We start from the raw sequence: 20003 nt of genomic DNA on the forward strand, positions 1-20003 counted from the left end.
TCACTCATGCCCTCACTCACTCATTCATGCCCTCACTCATTCATTCTCACTCACTCCGTCATCACTCATTCCTTCATTCATCCCCACCCATTCACTCATTCTCACTCATTTTTTCATTAATTCCTTCCTTCATTCATTCATTTTCTCACTCACTCCTTTCCTCATTCATTCATTCCCTCAGTCATCCATTCTCTCATCCCCTCACCACTCATTCCTTCATTCATTCATCCCCTCATTCACTTACTCATTCTTCTCTCACTCACTCATTTCCTCATTCATTCCCTCATTTCCTCATTAATTCCCTTGCTCATTCATTCACTGTCTCACTCATTCACTCACTCATTCATTCCCTTGCTCATTCATTCACTCACTCATTTCCTCACTCATTCAATCCCTCATGCATTCATTTTCTCATTCATTCACTCACTTGCACAGTCCCTCACTCACTCATGTCAGTGCATTTTTTACATTTTTCTCCCTCAAAGAGGAACCAGAGAGATAATATGGGGCTATGGTAGGTGCTCTCTGTGGGAACCTAGGCTCAGTCAGCACCTGAGCCTTCACCTGCCCTGCATGGGATGGGGGCTTGGCTCCTCCTGAGGGAGAGGACAAAGAGAACACATCATTCTGTCACTCACTCATTTATTCACTTACTCACCCACTCCTTCCCTCCCTACCCTATCAGGCAGGTCTTTCCAGGGACCCTCTGGGAAGCAGGCAGAGGTGTAGTGCAGGGATATGCCCTTTTGCAGTTCACATGGGAGGGGACAGAGTGCTACCAAGCAGACAAGCAGAAGATCTGTCATGTCAGATGTCAACAAATGTGCTGGAGGAGGAGAAGGTAGGGCAGTGCCTGGGGGAGGGCCTCACTGAGAAGATGGCCTGCGAGGAGGCTGGCATGATGAGGACCGAGTGGACATGGAGGATTGGGAGAGGGGAGGCAAGGAGGCCAAAGGCCCAGCGCCCGTAGGCTTCAGCAAGAACCATGGCCTTTATTTAGGTGAGATGGTGGCCACCGGAGGATGTTGAGCAGAGAAGGGCCACAGTCTGACTCATACTTTAACAGCCCTCTCGCCTCCATGTGGAAACAGACTGGGTGCAGGCGAGAAAGCAGGGCCTGCCAATGAGGCCGCTGCTGCCGTCCCTCAGACGCTGGTGACAGCTGTGCAGCTGGAAGGAAGCTACAAGATCTTGGTCACACTTAGGGAGAGTGGCTGGGCCAGGTGTGGGTGTGGAACGGAGAGGGGCATGGAGGATGCCCAGCAGCAGGAGGCCGGGTTCCCTATGCTGAGGAGGGAGGGCTGAGTTCGGACAGAGCCCAGCTTGTGTGGGGATAGGTTTGGCATCTACATGGGGCCCTGGAGAAAGCACAATCCACCTGAAGCTGGCGCGGGGAGGGTGGCCTGGGCTCCGTCCGCCCCAGCGGTGGGGCAGGGTCTGCAAGTGGATGTGTGTGTTTAGAAACCTGCTTCAAGCGTGGATGGGAGAAGATAAATTCCACACGCGCTGACCCAGGCTGGGAAGCACTGCTGGAGTTGGTATCAGGTGACAGGAGTGGCTCGGGCAGGGATCAGCCTGTCTGAAAAAGGGCCTGCTGTGCTCTCGGCAAGGAAGATTGCCATCCAGGGTCAGAGGCTGCTGTGACGGACAGACAGACGCCATTCCGAAAACATCGGATTTATTAGGATTAGCTGTAGTGTACACTGATTCCTTTAGCTCTAAACGGATACGTATGTGCCCCGCAGACAGTATACACACAGGGATGTGACTGAGCCACAGTGACATAGCAAACCCAACAGCTGGCTGTGAAGCCGTCGTGATCCCAACAAGGTCTATGTTAGCAATTGGTGAGAGAAGAGAGTGAGATAGGACCCAGGTGGGCCTGGGGGTGGAGTCCGAGCAGAGCCTGTGGGTTTTCAGAGTACCCACCAGTGCTCCCTCGGTGAGCCCAGCACCACCTGGAAGCGGGGGAAGCTGGGTCGCTGCTGGAAGGGAGGGAGGCTGACTCTCTACTCCTCGCGGCTGTCACCGGCTACAGGCGGCATCTTTCTGTAAAATATTTTTCAGGCATGAAACCCATTTCTGTATGGACTGGGCCGTGTTGACGGTGGTGCTTGGGCCTTGTGTGCCAGACCTCTCTGGGTCCTCTCCCTGACCTTGGCCTTCCTCTCACCTTCTCGAGGCCAAGCTATGTGAGACCTGGCATCCCTTCCAAACCTCAGTTCCTCCACGGCCCTGCGCCAGTGCGACTCCAGAGCTCAGAATGTCAGCACAGAGCCGTCGATATCGAGAAGGAACTCAACGCAAGACTTCACAGCTTTCCAAGGACGGGGACCAGCTCTGGAGTGGCCACGCGTGAGATGTCAGGCTCGCTCACGCACAGGGTCCTGTGCTGGCTCCTGACCCAGCAGGGGGACACGGTGGGCAGATGTACCAGCCCTTCCGGATAACGTGAAACAGTCTCAATTTCAGGAAAGTTTTTCTTTTAAATATTGGTGATTCTTTAACCAGGAATGCAAATGCTACTAAAGTGCTGTGTGTGTCTCTGTGAGAGCCTTCATATAAATAAATTCATGCATCTAAAGAGTCCCTGGTCAGGCCGCATGCCGATACTTAATTTGGGGAATGGCGATGCCATCACATGCGTCTGGGGGAGGTGGCAGGGAGGCGTAGGGACTTTGTGTGACCTGCTTTGTCACAGCTCCTGGGAGAATTACAGATCTGAGCCCAGGGCATCTCTTGGCTTTTGGAAAGGGTTCCTGCTTTTCCCGAGCTCCCATGGCTGCCCTGCTGCCGGTGCTGACCGAGCAGGCGGGGCTGGCTTTCTCTCTCAGTGCATATTTTACATTTTTCTCCTTCAAAGAGAAGCCAGGGAGACAAGCTGGAGCTACAGAAGGCGCTCTGTGGGGACGTGGGCCGGGTCAGCACCAGAGCCCCCACCTGCCCCTTGTGGGGTGAGGGCTTGGCTCCTCCCCCAGGGCACAGAGTGATCTTCAGCAGGGTGACCCGTTCCTGGCTCTGTCACGGTGTGATCAGGGCTGCTGGAGGGAGGGTGGAGGGGCACACGCTCCAGGAACCAAGGTTAGCCTCCAGAACAGGGCCTAGGAGAGCAGTGGCAGTTCCCGCTGCTGGAGGAAGAAGGGCGGGAGCCCCCAGTGCCTAGACTTCATGTTGGGGTCCTGGTGGGAAGTGGCCCCCTCCTCTGTGGCCCCAGAACCCCTAGATTGCACCTTCTGCAGGGCTTCAACGGTGGCAACGCCCTGACCAGGGTCACGTTTGCACTAAGGAGCCTCCTGAGGTAACAGCAAGTCCCATTTAGAAGGTGAAAGTATTCCCCAGGCGGGTGGTGACCCCCACTTATTGCTGGGACCAAGTGAGGCCAAGGGCAGGGCTGGGGTGGTGTTGGCACCTGAGATGGGCAGGCTAGGGCCAGGGCCTCGACTCCGAAAGAGTGGCTGATGCCAGCCTTGGCCTTGGGTGAGGCCTGTCAGGGCTGGGAGTGCCTCCAGTCCCTGCTCTGGGTCACCGAGTGCTCCATGTAGACCTGGGCAGGAAGGCCTGACCTGCCACTGTGCGGGGCCTCTCTTCTCCTGCCACCAGAGGTAGCTGTGCTGCTAGCACTGACACTCCCAGGGTAGCTCTGGGCCATAGGCAGGCCCTGGCCCAGGCCCAGGGATCACAGCCCCATAGGCTGTCACTGCTCCATGGTCCCCGGGGGACAGGGGGTGGCACAGGAAGGGCACTGGGCCTTGCCCATAGGAAAGGCCCAGCCAAGTCCCCTCTTGGGGGCTGCTGGCTTAGCTCCTGGAGCACAGGGCCCTCTGGCCCCACCACTGCCGGCCTAACCTGTCCAGTTCTGTACAATAGCATCAAGCTCTGATTCCTTCAAACTCCCCTTGCTCCCTCCCACCTACCCACCAAAATAGTCTCTGCTTTAAAATATATATTATATATTAGACATTTCATCTTCAATACGATTCTCTAACAGCATCAGGTAAAATTAGTGACTCCAGAGGAAAGGCAGCCTTTGTGACTACAGACAGCACTCAGGGGCCAACCTGCGCCTCTCCCTGGCAGGAGGGGAAGGGCAGAGGACAGAGAAGAGGCTCGGTTTCCTGCTCAGTTATATTTCTGGGCTAAGCCTCACCCTCCTCCCCTCTGCAAAGCCTGGCCTCAGGGTAACAAGGAGCCCACAAAGTCATGAGTGGCTGCTTATTTTGAGGAAGGGCTGGGCATTTTCTGAGCCTCAGAGGGGCACGTGAGTCTGCCCCGGGGAGCTGGCCCCTATGGAGACAGCAGCCACCTCATCACACAGCCAGAGGAAGGCCACCAAGTGGAGGCCGGTCAGAGAGGGCGCTGGGGCGCGAGTGAGGGTGGGCAGGAGGGAGGTGCCTCCAGTTATTGCAGTCTGGTGTCCTGGGAACACCAGGAATTCCTGGAACCCCTGTGGGAGCTGGGAGAGGCGGGCAGAGGCTTGGCTTTGTTTTCAGTGGACATTTTAGCACATTCTCTGTGGAAAATTACCTGGGACCTTTCTCTTTTTTTGCATAAAGTGTCTACCCATTAAGATAGATCCAGTGTCTGATAGCGTAATGTATAACAAAAATGTCTTTTTGTTATTTTTTAGTAAATTGTGCTAGAGATTTCTCCAATTTCTGATTTTTTTTTTTTTTTTGCAAGCCACATCGGAGAAGCCATCTCTGCCCTTCCCCTGCCTGCGTCCCCCAGACCATGAGCCGGGCACCGGCCAGTGCATTCAGGGTGGGGATGCAGTTCCTGCCGTGGCTGTCCTTTGAGAGACCCACATGTTTATTTCATGGAAGACGGAGTTGGTGACTTCAGGAAGCTCTTTGTGGAGAACGTGGTAGGCACCTTCATAAATCTGCAGTGAGGAGAGACATGGAATCAGAGCTGCACCACCAGAGGCAGGTGTGGGGAGTGGAGACTGCACGCAGTGGGCAGGGTTAGGAGCATTCTCCAGACCCTCTCCCTATGCCCGAGGACCTGGCCCTGACCTCCCATTATTAGGAGGCCAACACCTTTCTATCAGATGATGGTTCAAATGCGTTACAATGTCCCAACATGTTCCCGAACTTCCTCTCTCAAATGCAAACGTTCCCTTACTCCACATCTCTCCCCATCCCTGGGCCCGTTTCTGTGTCTGAGTCAGGCAACCTTCTCAAAAGAGGGGGTTCCACTCCTGGCCTCACATCCTGACCGCCACGGGGTCCTCAGCTCATCCCAAGCTGACTTCCACCCCTGCCAACCCACAGTGGCTATCCTGGCGAGGTCTCCAGGGACCTCTATTGCCGTGGCAGGGGACACTGCGCTGGTCATTCATAAGCTGCTCACTCTCACCTTCTAGAAACACTTTCTTCTTGTGGTTCCATGGCTTTAACTTCTGATTTTCTTTCGACCTCGCCAGCAACTCCTTCTCAGTTCAGGCTTATCCCACCCACTGGCCTCTGCAGGCAGCTGGACTACGGGCTTGGCTGTGCCCTCCTTCACTCTCCCTGGTCACCTCGTCCAGTCCAGTGGTTTTAAAATCCATCCTGGGCTGATGACTCTGGAATTTACATCTCCAGCCAGACCTCCCTTCTGCCTCTAGACGGCTGACCTGCCATCTCCATCTGAATTCCTGGCAGGGACCTCCAGACTTCAGTGCAATGCTAATGGGCATCTCCAGGTAGACTCCAGCCATTGCTCACATCAGTCTCTCTGCCTGGCATTTCTCGTCTCATTACAGCCTCCTCATTACTGCAAGCCTGAACCCAGGGTTCATCCTTCATGACAGTGATCTCACTCTCTGCCGTCCTACCTGGCTTCCCCTGCCTTGGTTGTCACTGTCCCCTACCTCCTTCTTACCCCAGCTCCTGTCTCCCCAAGGCCACTGGGGGATGCTTTTAACATGAAAATCAGAGCATGTTACTTCTTGGCTCGAAATGTTCAGGTGGCTTCTCATCTAACCCAGAGATGAAGTCTAGATTTCCCAGGTGGTGGGGCTCCCCTGCCCCCCTACCAGCCTCCCTGCCTGGTGCATCCTCACTGGCTGCTCTTCTTGTGGCTGCGTGCCTATGCCAGCCTCAGGTCCTCAATCTCTCTCTTGCCTCAGTCTGGAAGGTTCTTCCACTGGCTGTTCTCACCAGCAGACTACAGGCCTGGCCGTCCCATCTAAAGTGTTGCTTTCCCCCCTGTCCCCCTCTATCCCTACACTACACTCTGCTGAGTTTCCTTAGGGGCACTGAGTTCTCTCCATCATCATCCTTTTCATTTATTTGTTGATTGCTTCAGGATTCAGGTTCCGGGGGGGCAGAGCAGAGCCTTTGCCTGTCTTGTTCTCTGGGCCTGACAGAAACTTAGGGCCCCATAAATACTTGAATTAAAGAAGGGATGAATGGCTAGCTGGGTAAATGAATGACTAATCTTAGTGGACTCCTTTTGCAGGGATTTACAAGGGTTCACATTGGTGTAAGGGAGGTCTGAGTGATGCTCTCACAGATGAATGCAGTGTTCCACTGTGGCTTTTAAAAAATCTATTTTGCTGGGTGTGGTGGCTCATGTCTGTAATTCCAGCACTTTGGGAGGCTGAGGCGGGAGAATCACCTGAGGTCAGGAGTGAGACCAACCTGGTCAACATGGTGAAACCCCATCTCTACTAAAAATACAAAAATTAGCCTGGCATGATGGCAGGTGCCTGTAATCTCAGCTACCCAGGGCGCTGAGGCAGCAGAACCGCTTGAACCTGGGAGGCAGAGGTTGCAGTGAGCCGAGATGGCGCCACTGCACTCCAGCCTGGGCAACAGAGGGATACTCTGTCTAAAAACAAAAACAAACACAAACAAACAAAAAAACCCAAAAAAGATATATAGTCTTTATGTCTAATATTGCAAGCCGCAGGGCCTGTCCTCAGGGTCCCTGTCTGCAGGGCTAGCTCTGACAGCTCCCTTCACAGAGCAGGCTCTGCCAAGTCCTGCCAGCACCTGTGTGCTCTGAGCCCTCTGGTGGCCATGGCTCCCGGGCTACTGCAGCCACCGCTGGTGCAGAGGGAGGCTTGGGCATTACACGTGTCCTTGGAGCTTGGACATGCCTCTCTCTCGGGATATTTATTTGCTCAGTACCCAGTTGCAGATTCTTTTCTTGCCTACAACATCTTTTGATTGTTCTTTTTTCCTTTGAGGCTCATTCATGCAAAACAATTAGCAAATGACTCGTGTGTTCTCTTGAAATTCATAGGCTCCTGGGATTCCTTTTATTTATTTATCTCTCGGTCAAGCAGGCTGTTCCCTATCCTGAGATCTGGGAGGTGGTCCTCGGGGGTCTTGGCAGATGTGCCCCAAGGGGTGCTGCCTCACCATCCTCCCTCCACCTTTGGGGGAAATGGGCAAGTGGCAGCCACTCACCTTGAGAGTCTTGTCCTGGCTCTTGGCTGACTCCATGAGCAGGTAGGCCCCTTTGCTGTCACACAGGCGATCGGCAGAGCCCTGGAGCAGCAGGAAGGGCACTGTCAGCTTGGGGAGGGCGCGCTCCACCCGTGAGACGGCATTCAGCAGCTGGATGCCAAAGCACACCTTCAGCCCTGCCCGGCAGATCAAGGGGTCTGAGTTATAAATGTCGACCTGGAGAAAGAAGGAGAGGGTTCCATCAGCATGGGCAGGGCTCACTTCCTTAAGCCAGACCTATTTCCTGGTAGATTTCCTTCTGCTCTGGCCTGAAGGGTTGATTCCATTCAGGTCAGCTGGGCTTGGGTGTGGCTCTGAGGGCCAGCTGTGTTCACCCACAGACTTCATCTGCACCACTGGCAGTGCGTCTCCTTTCAGGCTTGAGGGTTTCACATACACACGGGTGCCTGTAGAAAATGTCAAGTATTGGCCGGGTGTGGTGGCTCACACCTGTAATCCCAGGACTTTGGGAAACTGAGGCGAGCAGATCACCTGAGGTCAGGAGTTCCAGAGTAGCCTGACCAACATGGCAAAACCATGTCTCTACGGGTTTTTTTTTATATTTTTGTAAAAATACAAAAATTAGCTGGGCATGGTGGCGGGCTCCTGTTATCCCAGCTACTTGGGAGGCTGAGGTGGGAGAATCCCTTGAACCTGGAAGGCGGACTTTGCAGTGAGCCGAGATGGTGCCACTGCACTCCAGCCTGGGTGACAGAGCAAGACTCGGTCAAGAAAAGAAAATAAAATTTCAAGTATTAATTTGTATTTTTAAAAATATAAGCGACAACATATTGTTCACATCAATTATTTTATTAAAAAGTAGCTCTGCAGCTGTTTTAGCATTTGATTTTTGTTCTCTGTCTCCACTGATGTGGTGTGCACCTGGTGGAGTGGATGAGGGGCAAACAGTAAACTGCAGGAACAGTTTACTGGGGTCTGTGCTGGAAAGCGAGGGCCTGTGCTAGGAGCCCCCGGAGGGGCTTCAGCCAGGCACTGATGACGGGCTTTGGGGTGAGGGACACCCAAGTGCAGGTCTGGCTGTGGTGGGCTCAGTCTCTGTGAACCTTAAGGCTACACAGGATGGTCAGAGGCTCTGACAGGGAGGCCTGGGCCCTGGCTGTGCCCAAGGCCATCTCTGCCCCTCTACAGGACGTGAGTCCTCCCTCCTCAACCACCGGCCTGTGGATCTTGCCTTTCAAGGGGCTGCTCTCTCCCCTGTCCTTGCTGTCCTTGGCCTGTCTGGGTTTCTGGCTTCAGTCTTCCCGCCTCGGTAGGGACAGCTCAGGCTCCACTGCCCTGATCTCTAGCATCTGCCCGACAGGATCAGGGGATAAGTTTCTAGGTCTCTCTCAGGCCCATAGGGGGCAGGAGTGAGCCCCGATGCTTTTTTTTTTTTTCTCTTTTGAGAAGGAGTCTCGCTCTGTCACCAGGCTGGAGTGCAGTGCTACAATCTCGGCTCACTGCAACCTCCGCCTCCAGGGTTCAAGTGATTCTGCTACCTCAGCCTTCGAGGTAGTTGGGATTATAGGCGGTGGTCACCACACCCGGCAAATTTTTGTATTTTTAGTAGAGACAGGGTTTTGCCATGTTGGCCAGGCTGGTCTCAAACTCCTGACCTCAGGTGATCCACCCGCCTCAGCCTCCCAAAGTGCTGGGATTATAGGCATGAGCCACTGCGCCCGGCCCCATGATGCTTCTTCACTCACGTTCATCATCCTTGCCAGTGGGTTCTTGGTGGGTTGGGGAGGGTCCACGTGGTGAGGACTGGGTGAGGGTCAGAGAGCATGTGGGGACGAGGAAGGAACATGCTGCCAGCTGCTCCCCGGGCAACCAGGGTGCCCACTGTGTCAGGACTCAGCATTTCCAAGAACTGGGCTACACCCCTTCCATTACCACCCCTACAAGGCCTTGGCCAGAATTCCGGACCACACCAAGTGGGAGAGGCTGTCCTGCAGTCACCCCTGCCATCCCTGGATTCCTTCCCATGCTGGGGACTGAGCACCAAAAACCAGACCATTTGTGTAAAGCCACACGAGACAGATTAGCCACTTCCTGCAGCTGAGCTGGCATGAGTCCTGCTGGGCCAGGCCATCTGCTCGGAGCCTGAGAGGACACGGGACTGGCAGGGTAGTTCATGGGGGCCCATGGCCAGGCCCAACCACAGGGGGTGCTTCCCCAGGGTCAGCCAGGAGCCATGAGGGAAGGAGGGCTGTAAGGCCTGCAAAAGAGCCCGGGGCTTGGGGTCAGTGGAGTCCCCAACAGCAGCGCCATCTACCAGCTTGTGCTGGGCTGTGACATGCAGGGTCTCACTGAGTAATAAAATAATAGCTACATCTGAGCTCTGTCTGTCTGCCCAGCACTAAGTGTTTTTGCGTGCAGTAACTCACTGGGCCTCCATAACTCCCCTGTATAAGGAATTGCTCTCATTCTCTCCATTACACAGAGGAGGAAACTAAGGCACAGAGAGGCTTGTCAACCTGCCTGCTGTTAGTTGCCCCAATTCTTGTTCTCCCCTACAGAACCTTGATGTTTCTTTGGGTATACAACTGCTCAGAATAAAGACTATATTTCCCAGTCTCCCTTGCAGCTAGCAATGTGACTTGTGGTCACATGACCAAGTTCTGGCCAATAGAAAGTAGGCAGGCAGGGGCTGTGTGCACACTCTGGGTCTAGGTCTTATTTTCTCCTTGCCCCATAGAAAGAGTCAGGGCCATGTGGACAAGGTTCGCCCCTGGAAGCCAGAGCAACAAGATGGGTGTCCTGATGCCGAGAAGTCACACCGTCTCTTGGTTAAGCTGCTGTTGTTGGGGGTATGGGTTCCAGCAGGCTGGCCATGCCCTGGTCTGGGCCACCACAGGGCTTCTGTGGGATCTGTGGGGTGGGGGCCACACCCTCGACCCTGCTGCCAGCAGTCTTACAACCGCCTTCTTCCTGCAGCAGGCCTGCTGCTTTACCCTGCTGACCCCGAGCGTCCTGGGCACAGCAGGCCCTTGGGGACTCTGCTTCTGAGTTTAATTGCACTGATGGCCAAGCGGCTTCCTGCTCTTGGCTTCATTTTCCATGTCTTGATCACGTAGGCCCTGTTTACACAATGGCCTATTCTGGGCCTGGGGCCCAGCCACCAGATGTGTCAGGGAAAGGGTAGGCCCCTCATGTGAACCACAGCCCGGACTGGGGGTGAGGGGCAGAGGGAAACTGGGACCAGGAGGTGGGGGAGGGCTGTACCACATGGGGAGATTGAGACACAGAGGGGCCAAACCCTCCCCTCAAGTGGCAGTTCTGGCCCAATCACAATGGCCTTGATTTTTTGACAGCTTAAGATCTCAATCCACCAAAAGTCCTAGGAATGTGTCTTGTGGCTCCCAGGAAGGAGATAGCCAGGCCCCTTCCTCCCAAACCAGGCCCAAGCCCAGAACATGAGCCCATTCATTCAATATGGACCAAAGAGTCAGTCCCCAAAGATTCCACACTGCATGATTCCACTGATATAATGTTCTTCATGTGACAAAACTAGAGAAACAGAGACCAGACTCACAGCTCAAAGGGCCGAGGAGGGTGTGGGGCGAGTGGGGAGTGGATGCGGCTGCAAAATGGCAACATGAGGAGTCCTTGTGGGGATGGAGCCATCTGTGACTTGACTGTGTCAAGGTCAGTATCCTGGTTGTGATACTGTCCTGTCATTTTGCAAAATATCACTGCTGGGGGAAACTGGGTAATGGATGCATGGAATCACTGTATTATTTCTTACAGCTGCTTGTGAGTTACAGTGATCTTAAATGAAAAGTTTAACTAAAAACTAATAGCAAAGGCCCATGTTTAGCTCACCATGGCTCCCACCAGCTGAGACCAGGGTCTGCTGGGGACCCGGCAGCTGGAAGCAGGAGCCCAAGCTGGGGACCCAGGTCCAAGTGACCACTCCACCGCGGCTCTAGAGAACTGATTTCCTGGGGAGCCCCCACTGGCTGAGAGCTGAAGCCTTTTTTCCCCCGGGGTGGGGTTGGGAGTATAGTAAGGCTCTACTCCTTCCTGGGCCTCAGTTTCCCCATCAGGGGACCCCAAAGGCTCCTCTTGGGTGTTAAGTTTCACAAGCTGGCCTCCTGTTGAGCTTGACAGCCAGGAATACACCAGCTGGGGCTTCTGAATTTCCAGCACCGTCTCACTGTGGGAAGAAACTTTGCACTAAAGCGCAGTAAATACAGCTGCAATCCTCAGCTGGGAGTTTTCTTACACTTATGGTTGAGCAAAATCGAGACACAACCCCTGCAGTCAAATCTCTTGACCCATTTTTTTAAAAGCATTCCCTGATGAAATGCAATATCACAGTTTAATTAGAATACTATGAAAAATAACTCATGCGTGGAGCCCTTGACTCTTTACTAGGTGCTGTAGTAAGTGCTTCACTCGTACTTGCTCATTTAATCTTCACAGGAACCCTGTGATGTAGGAACTATTATTATTACCTTTTTACATATGAGGAGACAGGCTCAGAGAGGTTAGGTGACTCACCCAAGGTTACACAGCAAGTAAGAGGCAGAGCCAAGGTAAGAAACTAGGCACTCTGCCACTGCCATCAGCATTCTTAGCCACTTACCATGCTCTGCTGCCTGTCTCAAGAGGAGAAGGTGAAGGTCAGTGCTGGGGTATAGACAGCCAGGAGCTGTGCAGGTGGCAGGGGCACTAGCGCTCTCAGAAAAGGCAATAATGGTCCCTGATGAGGACCATAAGTGGATGGGCCTGAGAGATGGTGAAGTGATCTGGTGGGGCCCAGGGGTTACCGCCCTTCACAGCCAGCCAGAGGAGATAGGGGAGCCCCTCTGGGCACAGACAGGCATGTGTCCCCCTGGATGAACCCCTAATCACAGAGAAAGACAACCCAGCAGGCTTCGTCCCTGTAGATCTGTCCACAGCTGGCTCTTCCTGCCTCTCCTTCCCTGCAATCTCCTCCCTTTTCCTATGGAAGCCTCACCCTTCCATCTGGGCTTTAGAGCCCATCCCAGAATTCCCACCTTCTTCCTCCGTTGTTTAGATCTCTCTTAATCCATCCCTTTCCAATACAGGGAACTCGGATAGCCTTCTCTGGCATAATAGAGAAAGAGTGCACGGCCGGGCGCGGTGGCTCAAGCCTGTAATCCCAGCACTTTGGGAGGCTGAGACGGGCGGATCACGAGGTCAGGAGATCAAGACCGTCCTGGCTAACCCGGTGAAACCCCATCTCTACTAAAAAATACAAAAAACTAGCCGGGCGAGGTGGCGGGCGCCTGTAGTCCCAGCTACTCACTCGGGAGGCTGAGGCAGGAGAATGGCATAAACCTGGGAGGCGGAGCTTGCAGTGAGCTGAGATCCGGCCACTGCACTCCAGCCTGGGCGACAGAGCGAGACTCCCTCTCGGGGAAAAAAAAAAAAAAAAAAAGAGTGCACGACAACTCTACCTGAGTGATCTCTGTGAAATTTAGAAACCTGCAGGAACCCTAACAGGAACTGGCAGGTCTTTGTAGAGACGATGTCATTTCCCACCTTTGTCTTGAATGGCCAGAGACATAATTTGTGGTGGAAAGAGCTGGATGAGAGAGAATCCTCTTGTGATGGCTTCTGTCTCCCATCACAAACGGCTTTTCAGCCCCTTGCTCTTAGCTTAATTAACATTGTCTGCTCCACTTTCAGGCCTCAGCTCAGCCTTCCCAGACCCCCACAGACTCTGCTGCCCCAAAGCCCTTCTCCCATGCCGCACTTGGCCTGGTCTGCAATCAGCCCATCTCTTTCCACGTGTCTGCCCCACTTGAGGGTCAGTGCTCTGTCCTGCCCTCTGCATGTCCTGCACAGTGGCTGGCACAGGGAAAGCCCTTGGTAAACTCTGGTGCTATGGATGAAGAGGCAAACCATTCCCTAATCCAGCCCAAGAAGTAGCACCTTTGGGTACTGAGAGACCTCACTCATGGCAGCTGAGAACTGCTGGCCGCCTCCTGGCCAAGCGAGTGTCCACAATGGGAATGAGACTTGGGACCCTCGAAAGCAGAGGCCCTTGTCATTTCATTCAGTGAACGACTTTTCTGCGTGCACACATGGAAAGCCCCCACAGCACGCTTTTGGAGCTGCTTGGCATTGCTTTCCTTCAGTGCATCATGCTGAACCCCAGGCCCATGGAATATCCTAAACGCAAATAAGAATATTTATTAGGGCGTGATGGTGCATACCCGTAATCCCAGTACTTTGGGAGGCCAAGGTGGGCAGATCACCTGAGCCCAGGAAGTCAAAACCAGCCTGGGCAACATGGTAAAACCCTGTCTCTACAAAAAATACAAAAATTAGCCTGGTGTGGTGGTGCACACCTGTAGTCCCAGCTACTGGGGAGGCTGAGGTGGGAGGATTGCTCGGGCCCAAAAGGTGGAGGCTTCAGTGAGCTGAGATCACGCCACTGCACTCCAGCCTGGGCAAGACAGTGAGAGTCTGCCTCAAAAAAAAGACAAGAAACAACAACAACACAAAAAAACAGCAACAACAAAAAAAAACAATGTCAATGTCCTGTGGAAGTTGGCCTGAATTTGGAACATGCTGAAGGCTGGAAACAGCTGTGCTTGGCGTGGCTCTGGTGTGCTTCCTCTCCCACACATCCCCTCCCAAGCCTGTAGCACCCTGGTCACTGCTGTCAGCTCCCAGAGGGCTCACGGCATTGGGTCCCTGCCAAGCAGAGGTGGGTCCCTGTCATGCAGGGGTAGGTCCCATTTCAGACTCTCAGATCTGTACCTGTCCCCCTCTGTGAAGAACCCTGTGGTACTTCCCACAGGGGCTGCAGGGCAAAGTCCTAACTTCTTGGTATGGCCTGCGACACCGCCATCCCTGCCCTCCCTTAACACTCCCCACTCCCCTTGACCCCAGGGCACTTGCACAGCATGTCCCCTCAGCCTTCAGACCCCTTCCTTGGCTGCCGGTGGAGTTTCTCCCTCCCTATCAACCCTCGGCTCAGCTGCCCTTCCTCCAGGCAACCTTCCCTGGTCCCATGTGTGTCATCCCTGGACCCCTTTCCTCATGTGCTTGTCACCTGCACTACAGACTGGCCCCGACACCTCCATTTCCACCATCCCCTTCCATGCCCTTTCTCTTATCTGCCAGCAACCCTGTTTCCTCTCTTCAAGGCCCAGGTTAAGCGTTTCCTCCTGTGGACAGGTGCCCAGACACCCTTGCTGACATCTGCGCTTCTCTCCCCGGGCTCCCGTATCTTTGCCAACACCTCCTTCAGTGGGCCTCTCTCAGAGCTGTGATAGCAACAGCTCTCACTTGTTAGGGTCCACACTGTGCTAGGTGGCTGTGCAGTCATCTGGAGGGATCTGAGGAAGGGCAAGACTGAGTGTGGCTTCCAAGGTCACACTGAGGAGATGGAGCAGGGTCCAGACTCAGGTCCTTTTGGAAGGCTGTGCTCTTCCCACTGAGCCCACCGCCCCTTTCCCCTCTGCGCCACCGCAGCTGATGGGCCTGGCCGGCAGGGACAACAGGGCAGCCTATAGGGTGTCACAGCCTCCAGCTCTAGCCTGGCCGGAGTGGGAGCCCTGAGAAAGTTTGCTGGTGTGGTGAGCTGCCTGCAGGGTGCCAGAGGGGAGATAGGCCCTGCCTGACTCAGCAGAAAGCCCCTCCGGCTTGATAGACCCAAGCAAGCCCTGCCTACCAGGAGGCCTGAGTCCCCACAATGACCTTACCCTGCCTTGGGCCAGCCCTAGCTGGCAGCCAGCCTCGGTGGCTGAAATTCCTGAACCACACCAGGGCCATTTGGAAAGAAGATGTTGCTGCACATTCTTCTCTCCTGGAAGCTGCAGTGCCATTTTGGACAGAAAGAGGATAATCAAGGATCAGCCTACATTTCTGAGTTGCCACTTAATCAAGGGTGTGCAAATTAATGAGCATTCTTTCCTCCAAATTACTTTTTACTATGAAGGCTTGAACTTCTGGACATCCTGGCATTTGTTTGTTTGTTTGTTTTTGAGACTCCCTCTTGTCACCCGCTGGAGTGCAGTGGTGCGATCTCGGCTCACTGCAACCTCTGCCTCCCAGGTTCAAATGATTCTCCTGCCTCAGCCTCCTGAGTAGCTGGGATTACAGAACACGCCACCATGCCCCACTAATTTTTATATTTTTAGTAGAGATGGGGTTTCACCATGTTGGCCAGGCTGGTCTCGAACTCCTGACCTCAGGTGATCCACCCACCTCGGCCTCCCAAAGTGCTGGGATTACAGGCATGAGCCACCGCACCCGGTCCTAGCATCTGCTTTTAAGAGCAGTGAGCTAGGAATGGCTCTGCAGGTCGCAGCCCTGGCAAATGGGGAAAGCTGTTTGCATAGCCCAGTGCCACCACTGTCTGCTCCCCCAGGATTCCTTCTGCAGGGCTCCAGAGTCTTCACAACCAGAAGTGACGCAAAAAGTCAACCTCTCTTTGTCCTTTGGAGTGGAGGGCCCTGGAATGTGGTTCTGAACACAGAAGTGCTCCTGGGTGACCACCAAGGGAAAGGAAAAAGCAGCCACCACATTCTCCACCTTCTCACAGGCTCAGGGATTTGAGGAATAATAAGAGAAACAAGAAAGAATTCCCGGGTCTTGCAGGATCACTTTCATAAGTACTGATCACAGAACAGCAAAATCATGCAATCTCGAGTCTTAAAATCAAACGGTGACAACTGTGGAAATTGGAGCATGGACTAGATCGAGGACAACAAGGAGGAATGACTGTTACTTTTCCTAAATGTAAAAATGGCATGGGGTCCTGTGTGAAAGCCTCGTTTTGAGTCCTTCCTCTTGGGCAACCCAGGCTGAAGTATTCAGGCGCATTCAGGATCATGGTGTCTGCAGTTTACTTTCACGTGGTTCAGCCAAAACACGGTATCCACATCATGACATTGGATTTGGCAATGACTTCTTGGACATGACACCAAAAGCACAGGCAACAAAAGAAAAACAGATAAACTGGACTACGTCAGAAAGAAAAAAACCCTTATGCCTCAGAGGACATTATCGGCAGAGGGAAAAGGCAGCCCACAGAATAGGAGAAAATATTTGCAAATTATATTTATATGTGGGGTTAATATCCAGATAAGGGGTTAATATCCAGAACATATACAGAACTCCTGCAACTTAACAACAAATAACAAACAACGCAATTAGGAAATGAGCAAAGCAAACAATGGGCCAGACAATCCTAAGCAAAAAGAACATAGCTGGAGGAATCATGCTACCCAACTTCAAACTATATTCCAAGACTACAGTAACCAAAACAGCATGGCACTGTTACAAAAACAGACACATAACCAATGGAACAGAATGGAGATCTCAGAAATAAGACTGCATATCTACAACCATCTGATGGTTAACAAACCTGATGAAAACAAGCAATGGGGGAAGGACTCCCTATTTAATAAATGGTGCTGGGAAAACTGGCTAACCATATGCAGAAAATTGAAACTGGACCCCTTCCTTTCACCATATACAAAAATTAACTCAAGATGGATTAAAGACTTAAATGTAAAACCCAAAACTATAAAATCCCTGGAAGAAAATCTATGCAATACCATTCAGGACATAGGCACGGGCAAAGATTTAATGATGAAAATGTCAAAATCAATTGCAACAAAAACAAAAATTGACAAATGGTATCTTTTTTTTTTTTTTTTTTTTTTGAGACAGAGTCTCGCTCTGTGCCCCAGGCTGGAGTGCAGTGGCGCAATCTCGGCTCACTGCAAGCTCCGCCTCCCGGGTTCACGCCATTCTCCTGCCTCAGCCTCCCGAGTAGCTGGGACTACAGGCGCCCGCCACCGCGCCCGGCTAATTTTTTGTATTTTTAATAGAGACGGGGTTTCACCGTGGTCTCGATCTCCTGACCTTGTGATCCGCCCGCCTCGGCCTCCCAAAGTGCTGGGATTACAGGCGTGACAAATGGTATCTAATGAAACTAAAGAGCTTCTGCACAGCAAAAGAAACTATCATCAGAGTGAACAGACAACCTACAGAATGGCAGAAAATTTTTGCAATCTATCCACCTGATAAAGGTCTAATATCCAGAATCTAAAAGGAATTTAAACAAATTTGCAAGAAAAAAACAACCCACCAATAGTGGGCAAAGGATATGAATAGACACTTTTCAAAAGAAGAAATTTATGTGGCCAAAAACATATGAAAAAAAGCTCAACATCACCATTCATCAGAGAAATGCAAATCAAAACCACAATGAGATACCATCTCATGCCAGTCAGAATGGCGATTATTAAAAAGTCAAGAAACAACAGATGCTGGTGAGGCTGTGGAGAAATAGGAACACTTTTACATTGTTGGTGGGAATGTAAATTAGTTCAACCATTGTGGAAGACAACAGAAACACCATTTGACCCAGCAATCCCTTTGGGTATTACTGGGTATACACCCAAAGGAATATAAATCATTCTATTATAAAGATACATGCACACATATGTCTATTGTAGCACTATTCACAATAGCAAAGACATGGAATCAACCCAAATGCCATTCAATGATAGACTGGATAAAGAAAATGTGGTACATATACATCATGGAATACTATGCAGCCATAAAAAGGAACAAGATCATGTCCTTTGCAGGGACATGGATGGAGCTGGAAGCCATTATCATCAGCAAACTAATGCAGGAACTGAAAACCAAACACCACATGTTCTCACTTATAAGTGGGAGCTGAACAATGAGAACATATGGACACAGGGAGGGGAACAATACATACCAGGGCCTGTTAGGGGGAGGGGCACGGGGGGAGGGAGAGCATCAGGATAAATAGCTAATGCATGTGGGGCTTAATACCTAGGTGATGGGTTGCTGGGTGCAGTAAACCACCATGGCACGTGTTTACCTGTGTAACAAACCTACACATCCTGCATGTGTATCCTGGAACTTAAATTAAATTAAAAAAAAAAAAGAAAAACAATAGACAAGAAATAGGAAAAAGAAAAGAAATGGGCAAAGGATCTGAAACAAACATTTCTCTAAAGAAGACATACAAGGTCCCAGCACAGTGGCTCACACCTGTAATCCCAGCACTTTCGGAGGCCGAGGTGGGCGAATCACCTGAGGTCAGGAGTTCAAGACCAGCCTGACCAACATGGAGAAACCCCGTCTCTACTAAAAATACAAAATTAGCCTAGTGTGGTGGCACACGCCTGTAATCCCAGCTACTCAGGAGGCGGAGGCAGGAGAATTGCTTGAACCTGGGAGGTGGAGGTTGCAGTGAGCCAAGATTGCACCACTGCACTCCAGCCTGGGTGATGAGAGAGAAACTCCGTTTCAAAAAAAAAAAAAAAAAGAAGAAGAAGATATACAAAAGGCCAAAAATCACCTGAAAAGACACTCAGCATCACTAACCATTAGGGAAATAGAAATCAAAGCCACAATGAGATGCCACTCCATACCCATTAGGATGGCTACTATCAAAAAACACAACCTAACAGATGTGGACAAGGATGTAGGGAGCCCTTGAGCACTATTGGTGAGAATATGAAATGGCACAGCCACCGTGGAAAACGGCAGCGTGGTTCCTCCAAAATTACCAGCGGAATATGGCCCAGCAATCCCACTTCTGGGCACATGCATACCCAAAAGAATGGAAGCAGGGTCTGGAGTCGATATCTGCACCGCCACGGGCACAGCAGTGTTATTCACCTCTCAGCCAAGAAGTGTCTTTGGGAGAGCTTTGCTTAGGCTATGTTCCCGCGGGAGCCCAACTGAGCCCACATCTTCTTTCTTTCCTCCACTGCCAAGGCCCTACAATGTGCATGTCCCATGTACCCACAAAGGTACTTGAGAAAGAAGCTCAGATGGGCCTACTGGACACAGAGAACTCCTCAGTGTGTCCTGTATCTTGGTGGCAGCTGGGGCTTCCCTGACAGTCTCTGCAGTCCCTGGTTTTCTGCTGCCATTAAAGCATCCAACTTCCAGGACCTGCCTCTCGTGAGCTCAGAGCCGTTTCTCCCAGCCTTGGTGGCTAGTAGGAGTGGGGCTGGGAGCAGGTCCGGAGCTGGAACATCTACAGAGGGTGGTGCAGGGTGCAAAAGCAACGTAGCGCAATTCACACGCTCCCCCGCCACCACCCCACATGGAGCCATATGCCCAAGAGACTTTCTAGTCCTGTTGTTTTTTTAGAGCATTGGGAAATTTTTAGCTGCAAATACTGGTAATAAGATTGTCTCAAATAGACAAGTATGCTGTGGGGAATGTAAGTGATGAACGATGGAGAGCCACAAAATAAAATCTGCTAGCCAAACCGAGTTTGCTAGAAGGTTCTTAGCTTGTTCTCGGAGGGAACTCCCATGGGAGGCTGTGTCCTGGGGACAGGGTGGGAGGCTGAGGCCCATCTTTAGCTGTGGTTACGTTTAAGTCGAAGGCCTCAGCACGGCCGAGCTTTCTGAGACCAGGCAGGAGCCTTCTGAGGGCCTCTGGGCAGCATGGGTGCAAGACAGGCAGGCAACAGGGGGACCTGGAGCCGACTCCCCGACATTGGGCACATCCAAAACACCAGGCAGGGGAGACAAGAAAGGAAGCTGAGTGACCACTCCTTACGGCACCTGG

At 52.2% G+C, this 20003-nt stretch overlaps 1 protein-coding gene across 6 annotated transcripts in view; it reads right to left on the reverse strand.

Annotated features, from left to right (window-relative positions):
• Positions 1-1661: 1661 nt before the first annotated feature.
• MGLL (monoglyceride lipase) overlaps positions 1662-20003 on the reverse strand; it is a 136815-nt gene continuing 118473 nt past the window's right edge. For all 6 annotated transcript variants that reach the window (XM_009181380.2, XM_009181377.2, XM_003906915.5 and 3 more), the window contains 2 exons: positions 7401-7616; positions 1662-4882 (listed from right to left, as the gene is read on the reverse strand). In XM_009181380.2, the coding sequence (XP_009179644.1) occupies positions 4757-4882; positions 7401-7616 (342 nt within the window). In that variant the 3' untranslated portion in view covers positions 1662-4756. The remainder of the gene's footprint in view (positions 4883-7400; positions 7617-20003) is intronic.

This window comes from Papio anubis, chromosome 2, assembly GCF_008728515.1.
Source record: "Papio anubis isolate 15944 chromosome 2, Panubis1.0, whole genome shotgun sequence".
NCBI lineage: Eukaryota > Metazoa > Chordata > Mammalia > Primates > Cercopithecidae > Papio > Papio anubis.